General features: G+C 34.4%; 1 protein-coding gene across 7 annotated transcripts in view; it reads right to left on the bottom strand.

Annotated features, from left to right (window-relative positions):
- Positions 1-15,254, bottom strand: part of AGFG1 (ArfGAP with FG repeats 1) — an 88,817-nt gene that overhangs the window by 26,052 nt on the left and 47,511 nt on the right. For 3 of the 7 annotated variants that reach the window (XM_054549910.2, XM_054549911.2, XM_054549912.2), the window contains exons 3-9: positions 15,104-15,219; positions 11,230-11,392; positions 10,234-10,387; positions 3,955-4,074; positions 2,963-3,034; positions 1,393-1,602; positions 131-311 (exon numbers count right to left, since the gene is read on the bottom strand). In XM_054549910.2, the coding sequence (XP_054405885.1) occupies positions 131-311; positions 1,393-1,602; positions 2,963-3,034; positions 3,955-4,074; positions 10,234-10,387; positions 11,230-11,392; positions 15,104-15,219 (1,016 nt within the window). The remainder of the gene's footprint in view (positions 1-130; positions 312-1,392; positions 1,603-2,962; positions 3,035-3,954; positions 4,075-10,233; positions 10,388-11,229; positions 11,393-15,103; positions 15,220-15,254) is intronic. The other 4 variants (XM_002812933.6, XM_009238186.4, XM_063713078.1 and 1 more) reach the window with 2 other exon arrangements.

The following is a 15,254-nucleotide window of genomic DNA, read 5'->3' as shown; positions in this document are numbered from 1 at the left end:
TCCTCAAATTTACAAAAATATCCAAGAATTTTAAAATTATACCTTGAAACAGTCATTTTTTAAATTGATTATTCAAAGTTGGAAAAAAAAGATAAAACACAAAGCAGGAGGGCTAGCTAAGACAAGGTACCTGCTAGCATTACTTGTGGAAGTATATGCATTACTGGAGGTGGCTGCGGAACTGAAAACGCTGTCTAGTTCTGCCAGAGCTGCATACTTGTCTGAAGATGCACTTGACTGACTGGGAACTGAAACCACAGAACCAACAGGAGCTTTACCTGTGGTCCCAAAGCCACTTCCCTGATCACCACCTGGGAACGAACAAAATCAAGTTACACCAAAAATTTAAAGTTACACTTTCAACTTATCAACCACATTTGCCATGAAACACGGGTAAACTTAAAATGGATTTAGAGTTAAGCAGGATTCCAAATCATTAATCTAATAAATAACCTGGACCATACTGGACAGGATTAGTTGTTATACATACCACTGTGATAAAGACAGAATATGTCTCTTAACAAAAATTAACACTCTGTACCAAAAAAATTGGTCTAGATTATGCATAAGAAAGAAACTCTCAAGTGCTCCTACGTTAACATCTCCAAGACGGGTGGATCTTGTTCACATGAACATATAAATTCATATAATGCTAGACCTAATGTGAACAGTCTATCAATAGCATCATTTCCCCAGCATTCTCCATGAAAAAATTAGAGACGGTAATAATGGGAAACATTTATTGAGGACTTACTATGTGCTAGGCACTGTTCTATATGCCTTACATGCAATAATACTTAGAACACAACTCCATGAGTTTAATGCTTAGAATTATCCTCATTTTGGAGAGGAGGAAAACAGGCCCAGAGATCAAAATGGAGAATTCCATTTAGCAACACACATCTGCTATTCACCAGTGCCACAAGCATTTTTAGAGGCTACTAGCCTTAAGATAAAACTGGATACAAGACTATACTGTAAAATTCATGAATTTTTTTTAATATAAAAAACCCACCAAGATGTTAATGGAAAATCGTTCGAAGTAAATATATTACAGAAACCACCAAATAATCCTCCATTCAGCTCTGCCAATGGGGTTTCTTGGCTCTTTATAGCCAAAGAAAAGTAAAGCATGCCCTCTAGGACAAAATAAAATTTTTCTCAACTAGTAAGACTGAAAGTTTACAAATCAGTTCCTATGTCTTCAGTTTTGTAGTTGATATTTCAGGTATAAAATGTGTCAAGTGAACATTATACTCAAAATGACAGTGCAGACAAAATTTCTATACAACAACTGAGAAAAGTGTAGCATGTTCAGATTTTAATAAATACAACCAAATTAAGAGCACTGTTTAACACAAATTTGTATTTGTTTTGCTTAAAGCTTGATACCTTGCCCGGCACTGAAGATATTGTCTAAATTAGCAAGTGCTGCATATTTGTCTGCAGTCTGTAAACCAGCTTTGTTCGTTGAAACTTTACTAACAGCTGATGCTGTTTGATGACTCTGGGAAGTATTGAAGGTTCCAAAATCAGCACTGGAGGATTTGGGGAAGTTATCAAAATGAGCAAAATTAGCATTTACTGATGCAGCACTTCCACCTGTAACAGAATAAACAGAGCACTTGAAATTTCTAAGCTTTTCCTAATACTCTCTCATAGACTGTATGATCATTTCTTCCTAAATTAAATGTCCTATAAGCAATCTTACAACATTAAAATCAATGACTGGCAATGGCTTTTGACTACAAGTGACGTTTTCTAATTTGTAAAAGTAGATTTTTCAAAGGCCTTGGCAACAGGTAAAGTAACATGTTTCTGTTTATTACCTACACTGGAATGAAGAATGTAATTCATCGAGGGGGTAACTCCACACTACCTGGTTTGAGATTCGGTTACTTTCTAGTCCAAATATACTATGGCCTTTTACTAGTTCTCCCTGAACAGATTGCAAACAACATGCAAAGTATCTTACTCGGAGGATATCAAACTTTTGTGGCTCCATGGTGAAACAGTTTAAACAAATCCCAGGGGTAGCAATTAACAATGTGTAACATGTGTTACAATGATCCAAAATTTCTTAAAGGATGGTGATCCAAAATTCCTTAAAAGATGGTCGCTGACATTTACACTTACTTCACTTGAAGAGCTACTATTTAATTCCACATAATAGTTTAGTGTGTATACAATATCAAGATGTCCACTGTAAAATCATGCCGTACCATATAGTTCAAGGCATTAAAATTACAGTACATAATACATTATGGCAATTTTTGACTTTATAAACCACAATTCACCTAATGGCCACTATTGTATATATCCTGTTACATCTTTAAAATCTGTTCTCTATTATAGAGACCTCCTTAAAGTACTATCAAAAGACTAAAACCAGTATATTTCATTCTATGCTTTTGATCCTACATTTTTGGGATATTAGTTCTTTATTTCTAAACGTTTAGTTTCAGAAATCAAAAGAGTATATATACACAGTTATATATTAAAGTGATAGAAAAGACAACTACAGATAATTTTAAAACAGAATGCATGAACCTCTATTAAAAAAACACGAACACTTTCTATCAAGCAGGTTTTTATACATTCTAAAAGAAATATATACTGATCAAATTTCTTTCAAGAGTTAAACCATGGTGGTTTCAATTAAAGGTAAGTAATACATGTTTGTATGTAAAATATTGTGACCTGTTACAAGGAGCTGGCAAACAAAGTGCATACCAAACTTTCAAAATTTATATAAAGAATATCATTTCAAATTATTATTAAACCGAGTAACTCTTTGATTGTCTACTATTGTGTTCTCTGAGTTTAATAAATAGAGTTGGAAGAGATTTTTATGAAGGATTATCACTAAAGAATTATTAACAATCTATAATTGGAAAAACCCTTGAAGTATAGCAAAAATATACAAATTAGTATAAGATGCCTACTTGACAACAGAACTTACTGTGGGTAGCCTGAAGAGGAAAAGCTGAAGTAAATTCACCAAAACTGCAGCTAGATGAAAGCATTCTAAATGCTGGACAGCCAGAAATTATGTAAATGATGAAAGTTAAAGAAAAAACAAAAAAGAAAATTGAAAGAAAAGGCTTTAAGACAATACACAGAGTTAAAAGTTGAAAGAAAAGTAATCAGCCAAAAATCTAAATAAGGGTTCAATGAGTTTCCGAAAGCAGCACAATTTATGGAAAGAGTATTCAATGTTTAAACACCAATTCCTGCACAGAAAACTATTTCCAAGTTTGACTGAAGTCATCATTAATCTACTCTTGTCTAATAAACATATAAAAATTTTTCTCAGGCTTGTTGCCCTGAAAATTACTTACATTTTTAGCTCTACAGAAGCAATCAGCTTCCTTTATTAAGAGGTATAATGTCAGCCTAAATCAATGGATTCTGTGAACCTTAAAAAACTTATAGTACTGGCTGGGCACAGTGGCTCACACCTGTAATCCCAGCACTGTGGGAGGTCAAGGCAAGAGGATAACTTGAGGCCAGGAGTTCAAGACCAGCCTAGGCAACATAGTGAGACCCAGTTGCTACCAAAAAATATATATATATAGCTGGGAGTGGTGGCATGTGCCTGTATTCCATCCTGAGGCAGGAGGATTGCCAAAAAAAAGAGAGAGAGAGAGAGAGAAATACTTATAGTAGTGTCATGCCTCTGTCCTCTGTGCATGGTAGATATAAGGAAGATTCATGTGCAGGAAAAGGAGAAGAATGGATGTTGTCAAACAGACAATATACCAAATAATGCAGAAAAACAAATGAACATAGAAAAAAATAAAGAGTTCAGGTTTCCCCAGAGCTTTTGAAGATAGAACCATTTTAAAGTCAGATAGTTACAGAATTTAAGTTTAGACTAATTTTTCAAAACTACATTTAGAGAGTTTTGTTTTATAAAGTAAACATTTAAGCACAATGCTGGAGAAGCTCTACCTGTAGTTTGGGGCTGAAAAGGAGAGTGACTTGCTGTGGGGAAACCTCCAAAATTACTCGAACCACTAGACTGTCCAAATGCATCAAAGTTTGCAAAATCTGCATTTGCAGAATTCTGAGCTGTAAATGGTAAGGAACAACATATGTTAATGAATATGAAAACTATAAATGAAAATACATGACACATGAGTTTAAGAATTATATGAAAAGTTTCTATGTATCAAAACTCACTTTATAGAGAATTCACTTAGAAATCAGATTTTAAACCCTACCAGCATTTAACCCAATTACAGGTAATTTACTAAGGAGTAACCAGGAACTTCCAAAAACACTTTGTGCAATGATAAATTTGGATACAATATTCTGTATATGACCTCAAGCATAGTACTATAAAAGTGACTCTATTAACAAGGAAACTATTTCAGAGTACTGAGTTACAGTACTGAGTTATAGGAAAGCAGACAAAGATGTAGAAAACATCCTGGAAAAATTCACTGATTAAAAATGGTAATCAACTATGTGAATCTGAACAATAATTGAAATACTTAAAATAATAGTACAGATATGGTTTAATTAATAAAGTTTTTAAGTTTACAAATGTCTCACCATGGTCATATATAAAAATTTTAAAAAAAGGACAAGATCACCAAATAAATTGAAGATATTCATATTCTATTAGAAGCCTGCAATTTTAAACTCATTAAAATTTAAGAAACAATGAATGCTAGCATAGAAATTATAGCATATAATTCAGAGCCCCAAACATTAATAGAATACCTATTAAATATGGCAAGACAGGACTTTGTAGTACTTGTATCCATTTTTACTTCTAGGTACTGATCTATTCACTATCTTCAACAATCTATTCTAAATGCTGCAGAATGAAACTTTGGAAAACACAGCTTTGCAAATTCAACACTAATAAATTCAGTAATACAAAAATTACTATCTGGACACTCAGGCAATCTCTGTACAAAGACATCCAAGCTAAGCAGAATGTAACACAATGGTAAAGCTGTTTCTTAAATAATCGTATTTCAAAAAATACAAAGGAGTCAACTTAGTGTGGAACTTAAGACCCCAAATTAATGAGCCTGAGTCTTCCTAATAGTTGTCATTCCTCTTCAAAGAAAAACACATATTCACGAGACAGGAAGACAGATCATAGGATGCAAACTAGCAGCCCTCAGCAAATTCATCTGACAGATATGCTTTGTTTCATCTGTACAGTATTTAACATTATTTCCCATCAATTCCCAACATTTAAAAAGAGGGTACTTCACAATAAACAAAAAGACTTCTAGCTTCTCTTATTTAAAAAAAAAAAAAAAAATCAATATATCTAGTATCCTAAACTCCTATTTCCATGTGGTAACAGATTAGAACATCCCCTTTAAAAAGGGCATCATAGTTCTTTAAACACAACATTATACTACTCATTTGTGTTACCTGAGTTGCAAGGCAGTTGGGTTTAGATCCTACAGTATAGAATGTGACAAAAATCAATTACAGTTTACAGTGCACAGGTTTTGTGATATGATGTTTATCATCAGACAAAATAACCAAATTCAATACGTGAATTTTATTTCTAGCTTCATGCATATTTCTGTAGAAGATGACTTTTTCTGAACCCAATAATGACCCCACCCAGCAACACAAATCCACAAATACTATACCTCAGCCTGAATGCTCACATGAAGAGTAAAGGCTTCTGGCTTTTAAGTCACTAAATTATCTACAAAAGAAAAAGTTTCCCTACAAAACAATGCTAATGAACCAGACTGGCATATGTGAATAATTATCATTTGCCATTAATGGTTCCATCAGTCGTATCAAACTGTTCAGGATAAAATTTTCACCTAGTATTTTTTTTAAATTAACAAGAATATCAGGATGAGAAGAAATTGGCAATCAATGACTTTCTGAACTATATATGGAAAAATAAGGATTCTGAATGCTTGGAAAGGCTCTGGAAAAAGACATTTCAGTTAAACCATGACCTAGTTTTAACTAAAAACTACTCCAAGGCAAAATGTCAAAAGATGGTATCAACCATACTAGAAGGAAAAATAAATGAGTAATTCAGTAGTTTCTTCTTGTAACAGGCATATACATTTTATTCTCCTGTAATGAAACCAAAAGTCAAATAAAGTAAAGAAAAAAAGGTCATCTGAGCAGGCATTTGTAATTAAGAACTTCAGACTAAAAAACAACTCCTCTCAGGCAGCCTGACTCACAGCCTACATGTAGCTATTTCATTCTTTCTTCAGACAAGAAACAAAAGTTAAGATTAACCACTTTCTATCAATCTGATCAAAATATAAGATTCCTTTCCTTTACTGCATATCCTACAATTAAATGATGGCTATTGTTTTCAAAGTGCATTTTAAGGGAGCTGTTGAAAGTATTAGTGCAACCACGGTACAAATTAGTCTGTAGAGTTGTAGTGACTTGTCTAATCGTTTTTGGCTAACAGGGCTACAAAGAAAAGTCCAACATTACCTGTGAAGACTCACAAACTGCATTTAAAGAGAGAAAAACAAAGGGAACAAGAAATAAGTTGCAAATTTACAAAAGAATTTGGTGGTTATCAGTAATTCCGCATTATATTTCAATAATCCTAAAATGGAGATAAAACCAGAATATATTCATAAATTACACAAGTTTTACTCTATTTATTGGCTCTCACACCAACTCTTTTTACCAGCATTCAAATGCAAGAGGTGAAAAAAGAGAGTTGGGGTTCTTATCTGGTCAGGGGGGAAATGGCTTCTTATCTGGAGAGTTACGGAGAAAGAGGTTCTCCATGTTTTCTGGGATTTTGCAGCTCAGGTAACACAGGAGAAGGGAAATCTACCACAACTCCAACAACTTAAGCAAAAGAAAACCAAAATTTCTTATCCTTCTCAGTATAACCTTTCCTGAAAAAAGAGATCCATGTCATCCTAGGACTCCTTTTTAAAGCAAATACACACATGAGACATATAAAAATTACACCACAATTTCCTTCTAAAGCATGTCCTTAGAAAATGCTTTTATTAATATTTAAAACAAAAGGTTCCCTTATTGCTTGCTAGAAAGAAATGTGGCTGGAGAGAAGTTTTTCTACAATTTTTCAAACTATCCCAAACAGCACATTTTGGAGTGTGATTATGTATAATATACTTCATATCATCATTATCCAAAAAGAAGCCAGGTCATCAAATTGAAAGAAAACGAAAAGCCATCACAATCTCACAGGTAAATAAAATAAGGCAAAGTAAGTTCTAAAATACAAATAGGAAGTCAATTCTATCAGCACTGGATTCTGTTATGCTCATAAAATTGTGAAATACATCTTTTACAAAGATACAGTCTTGAATTTTTCTTGTCCATAATTGAACTTATATAATCTATGACAAATAAAAGAGTAAGCTTTAGCCAATACCTCATACACACGTGCCAAAATAATATAAAGCAAAGTTTCAAAGTATCAAAATAAAGCTCTAAAATGACTAAATTCCTAAATTAATGTTCTACATTTGGTTTGATACTTATTTAATCACTCAAAATGCAGACTGGTAAACTTTCCATGATATAAACATCACAGCTTACTGGCATCCAAAATAGATTCCATACGCATTTCCAACACAAACACTATGTATGCTTTTACACTGTTTAAGCATAAAGAAGCAACTGTAAAGACTCAAGAAATCACCAAGCTGTTAGGAAATGAATCTAAACCATTTGTGGAATCTTAATTAAGATTGAAAGATTAAAACAGCATAAAAACTTGCCATAAAGTATGATCCTTTTTCTTAAATGCATGTAAACATACAAATATACATACATAAGTGTATATGTGTATACATATGTACATATATATGAAGTGTGTATAAAAGAGAGAAGACAAACAATGTTTAATGTACCTTTTAGATGGTAAACCACTTAAATGCATCATCTCACTTGAACCTTGCCACTTATCAAAGACAATTTATAGAATAGAAAATTTAGAAATGTTAGGTAATTTGCCCAAAGTTACACAGATAATAAGCAAGAAAGCCAGCATCTGAACCCAGGTTGTCCCAACTCCAAAGCCCAGGTTCTTTTCACTACATTATGCCACTTCCCTATCAGACTATTGCTATTACAATTAAGGAGAGATACAAGTGACCAAATCTATACTTCAATAATCAATTTTTAAATATTACCTAAGTACCTCTGCAAGGTTTGCATACTTGTTAACAAAATAAAACTCCATAAATCCCAATTTCTGGTGACATGCATTAAACATGTTTGTAACAAATACGTTAAATCTGAGAATAAGGAGGGGAGAAAAGGCCATTCAAAGACCACAAGAGTTCTATCAAAAAAGTATCTTTAGGGCGGGGCAGAGTGGCTCACACCTGTAATCCCAGTACTTTGGGAGGCCAAGGCAGGCAGAACACCTGAGGTCAGGAGTTCGAGACCAGCCTGGTCAACATGGTGAAACCCCATCTTTACTAAAAAACACAAAAATCAGCCAGGAGTGATGGCGGGTGCCTGTGATCCCAGTTACTCAGGAGGCCAAAGCAGGAGAATCGGCTGAACCCGGGAGGTAGAGGTTGCGGTGAGCCGAGATTGTGCCACTGCACTCCAGTGTGAACAAGAGAGTGAGACTCCATCTCAAAAAAAAAAAAAAAAAGAGGCCGGGCACAGTGGCTCATGCCTGTAATCCCAGCACTTTGGGAGGCCGAGGTGAGTGGATCACTTAAAGGTCAGGAGTTCGAGACCAGCCTGGCCAACATGGTGAAACCCCATCTCTACTAAAAATAAAAAATTAGTATTTTGTATTACTAAAATACAAAATTTTACATTTGTATACAATTTCCGGTGCTGTGGCGCACGCTTGTAATCCCAGCTACCTGGGAGGCTGAGGTGAGAGAACTGCTTAAACCCAGGTGGCGGAGGTTACAGTGAGATTGTACCACTGCACTCCAGCCTCGGCGAGAGAGCGAGACTCCACCTCAAATAAATGAATGAATGAATGAGTTGTATCTGTAGGAACCAACCTCAAAATGTTCCTACTCCTAAGGTGGGCTAATTTGAGTACTACTAAGGATAATAATGACAGCAAACTGAGACGTAGCAAATGTTTTAATCTATGAAGTCATAATGATACTAAAGAAAAAAGTCACCATTATAAAATGCTAGGAAATCAACTCATTATTCTGATATCTGATGGAAAAGAATCATGTATTCTGACTTTCCTAAACAAATCATGCCACCAGATAAAGATTTTTAAATAGTATTTCAGCTAATAAGTGAAGGAATAAATTCAGAACATCATTATTTTTATGCAATGGACTTGGGTATTGAGCATCAACAGCTAACATTACAAAAACACAATCCAAAATTACATGACTCTTAAATCCCAAGTAGTAAGAATATCCCCAGCCACCCATCCTCCTAATAGGAAGAACCTGTAACTGATTAACTCTCTGGATCCAACAACCTAACAACAAGAAATAGAACATAGGAACTTGTTACAGGGCACCATAGTGGTGCAATCAATTAATTCAGACTACTGAAAACTGTATAGGACAAATAAGCAAATTTCTTCACTAATTACAAAGGAGGAAAAAGAAGGAATAGAGGAAAAATCTTATGAACTAAGAGACCTAAGAGACATATCTCACAATTGCAGTCTGTGGACCTTGTTGGAAATCTGATTCAAACAAACTGTATGTATGTATATACGTACATACGTATGTATGTGTATGGAAAAATCTGAACTATAATGAACATTTGAATACTAATGAATTATTATTACTACTATTATTTAGGTAATGATGCTACTAATGTGGTTATATTTAACAAAAAAAGTATGTTTCATAGATTGATATATACAATATTTAAGGATAAACTAATACTATGTCTAAAATCTGCTTCAAAATAATATGACAGTGAGTGGAATGACAAATTAAACAAGATTAGCCATGAGTGATTAGCACGTAAAAGTTAGAGTATCCAATTACTTTTGAATATTTGCAATTTCACAAAGAATAAAAAATAGACATTATATCCTTTCCCCATTTTTCCACGGAAAGAGGTCATGCCAACCAACTAACATTAAATATAATCTCTTCTGTGATTAAAAAGCAACACAATTATATGGTTACATATTACAGCTCAACAGTTACAAGTCACAAAACATATTCAACAAAAAATGTTTACTGATCCTCAAAGTGTGATAAAGAATTGATGTTTCTTGGTGTTTTATATGCATCCCCAGCAAAGCTGTTGGGAAAAAACACTTACCTGCATGACTGTTGAAATGTGCAAAGTTAGCAAAATTGGCTGTAGCTGTTGACTGAGGAGCTGGAGCAGCAAAGATGTCTGAGCCGAGATCACTTAAAAGGTCAAATTGCTTCTTCTCCTGCTGCTGCCCTTGAGAACGACCTACAACTGGGGACTATAAACCACATATTAACTATAAAGATATTCCAGTCGGATCTACAAAATCTTTACACAAAACAATCTGCAAACTTAAAACACACTTACACATAGGAAGAGTTACAGTATGCTGAGTTAACCTTTCTCATTTTTCACTCAATCTTTTGTGAAAACAGAGAAATTTATCTAAATGTCTTAGTATGTGTCATCAAAAAGGGCAGGATTTAATCCACAGTACTACGCTTCTGAACCATTATTGTATAGGATAGAGGCTGCAATGCCACACAGTAACAGATCTGTCACAGCCCCATCAACTATAATAAAGTGTAGAAGACAAACTTTAGGTAGCAACTTATGAAAATATTCCATTTTGTTCATTTTTAAGAATAAGGTATAATGCAAAGTCCCTTGTGTTTCAATGATCAACATGCTTCACAATCACACATGTGGGAAAACTCTACTACTGAAGAAATCCCTTCCTAGAAAAGTGTATCAAAGAGACTATACATTCTAACTCTGATGGTCACCATAGATTCATGTTTTACTAATTGTATAACACATGATATATACATATATACATGTATAAACACACACATATATATAGCTATAGCAACATTCCTGTATAACTCACCTTTACAAAGTTGCAGAGAAGTCAAAGAAACTCATACTAGCAATAGCAAAAAGAACAAATACATATACATTTCAACCACTTAACCAACAATTTCTTAATGTATAATAAACCATTGGAACATAATGCTACTGGCATACAAGATTATGCTGCTGTCTTAAAGAATTCTCAAATTCTTGATACTCAAGCCCTCTTTAAGTCGAAGTCCTTACAAAGATTCAAAGACTACTCACCTGACTAGGTGTGCCCTTATTTAAGTGCAGTGTTGGTGCAGAATCCCCTAAAAGAGATTTCAGTGGTTTGACCTCAGGTGTGCTGCTTGTGCTACTGGCAGAGGACCCTGAAATAGATGCATGAACTGATGCCACGACTTTGGCTTGTTCTGGCGGGACATACCTAAAACATGTAAAAACCAGTTAACTAAAAAAAATGTAGGTAATTCTATATCGAAAAATGATAAGCTTAATTCTAACTTTGTACAAGATTGTTTCACCATTTATCTTATCTGAAAACCCTCTCACACAGAATAACTTTGCATATTTTTTAAAAAAGGAATGATAGCTTAAGACTACACCCATTAAATATTTGAAATACTCAGAGAAAGAGAAGACTAACCACAAAACTTGTTTCAATTACTTATTTATGGTTTTTCTAAGATATTAAGTGCAATATAAGAAATAACTGCTTTTTTTAAACAGAGGACCTACAATTAATCATCACGATGAATAGTTCATACTATAATTTTAAAAATTATCTTAAGATCTAAATAACATTTGAAGAAAGATGAGGTAGGAAAACATTTGTAATATTACAGTTAACAGCCTAAAATATAAAGGCTTATTACATCCGTAAGAATAAGATCATCCCATTTTAAATGAACAAAAGAAGCAATTCACAGAAGACAGGAGACACAGAAATGAAAACACTTTTAACCTAACAAAAATGCAAATTAAAGTTTTATTCACCTATGAGCTAAGTGTGAACTTTACAATTTTTTATTGCTACCTACTAAAACACATAAATAGGTGTGCTTTGTGCACCAGAAGTACTACTTCCAGAAACATCCTTAAGAATTGGTAACGGTATACAGATGCATGTACACATGGATGTTAACCACAGTCCCCTCTTTATTTCACAAAAACTGGGAAACAAACCCAACATCTATCAAGAAAAAAATATTTATGATAATACAATACTCATAGCTACTCTGCTTTGACATGGAAAGAGGAAACGTCACAGGTCTTTCAGATTTGATTCCAGTCATATAAACACACGATTTATGTGAGGAGGCGAGTCAAGAAAGGAGAGGTAGCTAGGATATAATAATGTCCAAACATCGGCAATCCTGACCTCTAGGTGTGGGATTATGTGAGAGCTTTTGTTCTTTGTAATTCTGGGTTTTGTCCCACCCTCCTTCTTATTCCCCATATGAAGTAGGTGAGGAAAGAAGGAAAATCATGCTTAAGAGCACCTGTTCCAGAGACGAAGCGTTCAAATCCCAGCTCTACCACTAAATGGCTGTGAAACCTTGGGCAAACTATTAATACTTCAACTCTTTGTGCTTCCATTTTTTTCATTTATAAAATGGAGAGACAGAGTTGCCTAGGTTTAAACAAGTTAACATTTGTAAAGCACTGAGAACAATTCCTGGTATACGTGTTAACTACGTAAGTGTTCACAGTCACTAAACTACATAATAATCACAAACAGTACAATTGCTTTTTTTAAGTAAATGGGAGAGATAAAAGATATATGAGAATGCATACAAGAAGCTATATTTTCCCATAATTTAGCATACTACTAATACAAATTCTTGAGTATAGCCAAGTCTTATCAAAGGATAAAATCAAATGATAGTTATTGGTTCAAAAGACTCACTTGGCAAAGTAATATGCTACCATATTTTTACTATCAACCCACCTTCTAGGATTTTCTTCTTTCCTGAACTTAAATTTTACTGGTGTATTTTAATCTATTTTCATACCTGATGTCTTCCAGTATAACACAGAAAGTGATTTTGAGAACTAGTCAAAAGAACAATTTCAAAATCCCTTTGGATAATACCATCATCACTGTTTTAAGTATAGTTACAGTGAGTATTTTTAGGGAGGCTGCATGTGGATAGTGCTTATTCCATGTTAGAAACCAATTTCACTGCTTGCTAGCTATATGTTACAGGTGTGCAGCAGTCTGCATTAAAAACGTACACGTCCTGGCCCTCTTAATGATGGTCACCTGTCCCACCACTTGAAGTCTCTATTTGTATAACTCTTATTATCCTGTTTCTCAGGAAAGAAAAAAAAAACATAAACTGTAATTATTTGAGGTTTCTAGGTATTTGCGTTATAGTTTGAATGAATAATACATTACTGTTATAAATGTGGGGGTAAGGATCTATAATTTTAATTCTACCAACTGTTACTCACACTCACTTTTCTCTTGATAGCTAGAGCTGACCATAAACTAATCCCTAACCAAACTCACTTTCTGAACTGGTGAAAGTAACACAGCTGAGAAAACAAAACTAGGTTAGGGCTATGTAACGAGAACAGTCTTTCCTACAGGGTAGAATGTCTAGGAAATTCAGAACCAAAATGATAAAAGGATAATTATACCTTTCATATTAAAAGAATCATTTATGCTACCATATTTTTACTATCAACCCACCTTCTAGTATTTTCTTCTTTCCTGAACTTAAATTTTACTGGTGTATTTTAATCTATTTTCAGACCTGATGTCTTCTAGTATAGCTGAATATAGCCCTGACTAATCTTGCCTTACAAAAAGTAGTCTATTTTAGGCTGGGCACAGTGGCTCACAACTGTAATCCCAGCACTTTGGGAGGCTGAGGCAGGTGGATCACCTGAGGTCAGGAGTTCAAGACCAGCCTGGCCAACATGGCGAAACCCTGTCTCTACTAAAAATGCAAAAAATTAGCCAGGAGTGGTGGTGGGTGCCTGTAATCCCAGCTACTTAGGAGGCTGAGGCATGAGAATTGCTTGAACCCAGGAGGCGGAGGTTGCAGTGAGCCGAGATCGCGCCATTGCACTCCAGCCTAGGCGACAAAAGCAAAACTCAGTCTCCAAAAAAAAAGAAAAAAAGTAGTCTACTTTGGAAAGTAGTAAGAATACAAATTTTGACAGAGCATGCAAGTCAGAGCTAATGTGCTCCTGAATGAAGGTAAAGACCTCTGCTGTAAACCACAGCAAATGTTCCCTTAGGACCAAAACAGGCTCTGAACATATTCTCTTGGGTTGAAATACAGTTCCTCAAGCAAACAAGAAGCTCGTTACTTCCCCATTACTTATTCCCTCTATTTTGATTCTCTGCCCCATCTTCTTAACCTCCCAAGATGAAAGTATCCACTATTCAATACTATTAAAGAAACAACCAAAAGTTCATAGTTAATGAGTCTTAGTAACTTTACTTACATTGTGCTCATATAGCTAAAAATGAAGAACCCTCAGTAGCTGAACACTAGCTTTATGGATACAGTCCCTATTCCATAGGAAGGGGCTTACTAGCTATATGTACAACCTGTTGGAATTAATTTTTAAGAATTAACATCTGATAGATTTAGTTAGGGAAAAGTAAATGCTCCCTTCTTAACCAGAAAGTAAACTGATTTCTTAGGTGAAAAGAAAAAATATTTTGAGCAAAGGCTACAACAGACAATTAGGTGGATGGATTACTACACCAGAGCTTTAGCATAGTGCCTAGTATATAGAAGATGATATTCAATAAATTTTAAAAAGATATGACTCAGTAAATACTTGGTAAATTAACGATTTTTAAGAATGGAGGCTTTGTTGGGCAAAACATATTTAAAGAAGCTAACAGAGATAGGGAATGATTAGAAGGAAGAATCCCTAACTTTCCTGGTAATTATTACAACAAAAAGCCTGCTGCCAGGAACAGATGAGTTAAGATAAAGCAGAAGTAAAGGTTTTCAGAAACCAAACCAACAAAAAGCCAAGGGATAATGAATTATATACCTATCTAGTTCTCACTGTCTGTCTTTTATCCTTCATTGTGTCAGACTAACCTTACCCATAGTTAATATGTGATTTGGGGAGGCTTTATTCTACATACAAACTCTTCACTCACCATCTTTTCTTTTCATACTTTTCTTGTAGAAACTCTTTCACTTTTTGTGGATCCCTGAAGTCTGGAATTGCTGAAGATCTATCATCAAATAATCCTAGCCAAATCTGTTTACAGACCTTTGGAAAGAATTTAAAAAATATGTTAAATTCAA

The sequence above is a fragment of the Pongo abelii genome, chromosome 11 (genome assembly GCF_028885655.2).
Source record: "Pongo abelii isolate AG06213 chromosome 11, NHGRI_mPonAbe1-v2.0_pri, whole genome shotgun sequence".
Lineage (NCBI taxonomy): Eukaryota > Metazoa > Chordata > Mammalia > Primates > Hominidae > Pongo > Pongo abelii.
The sequence above is the reverse complement of the archived record's forward strand: the minus strand, read 5'-3'. Positions and strand labels throughout refer to the sequence as shown.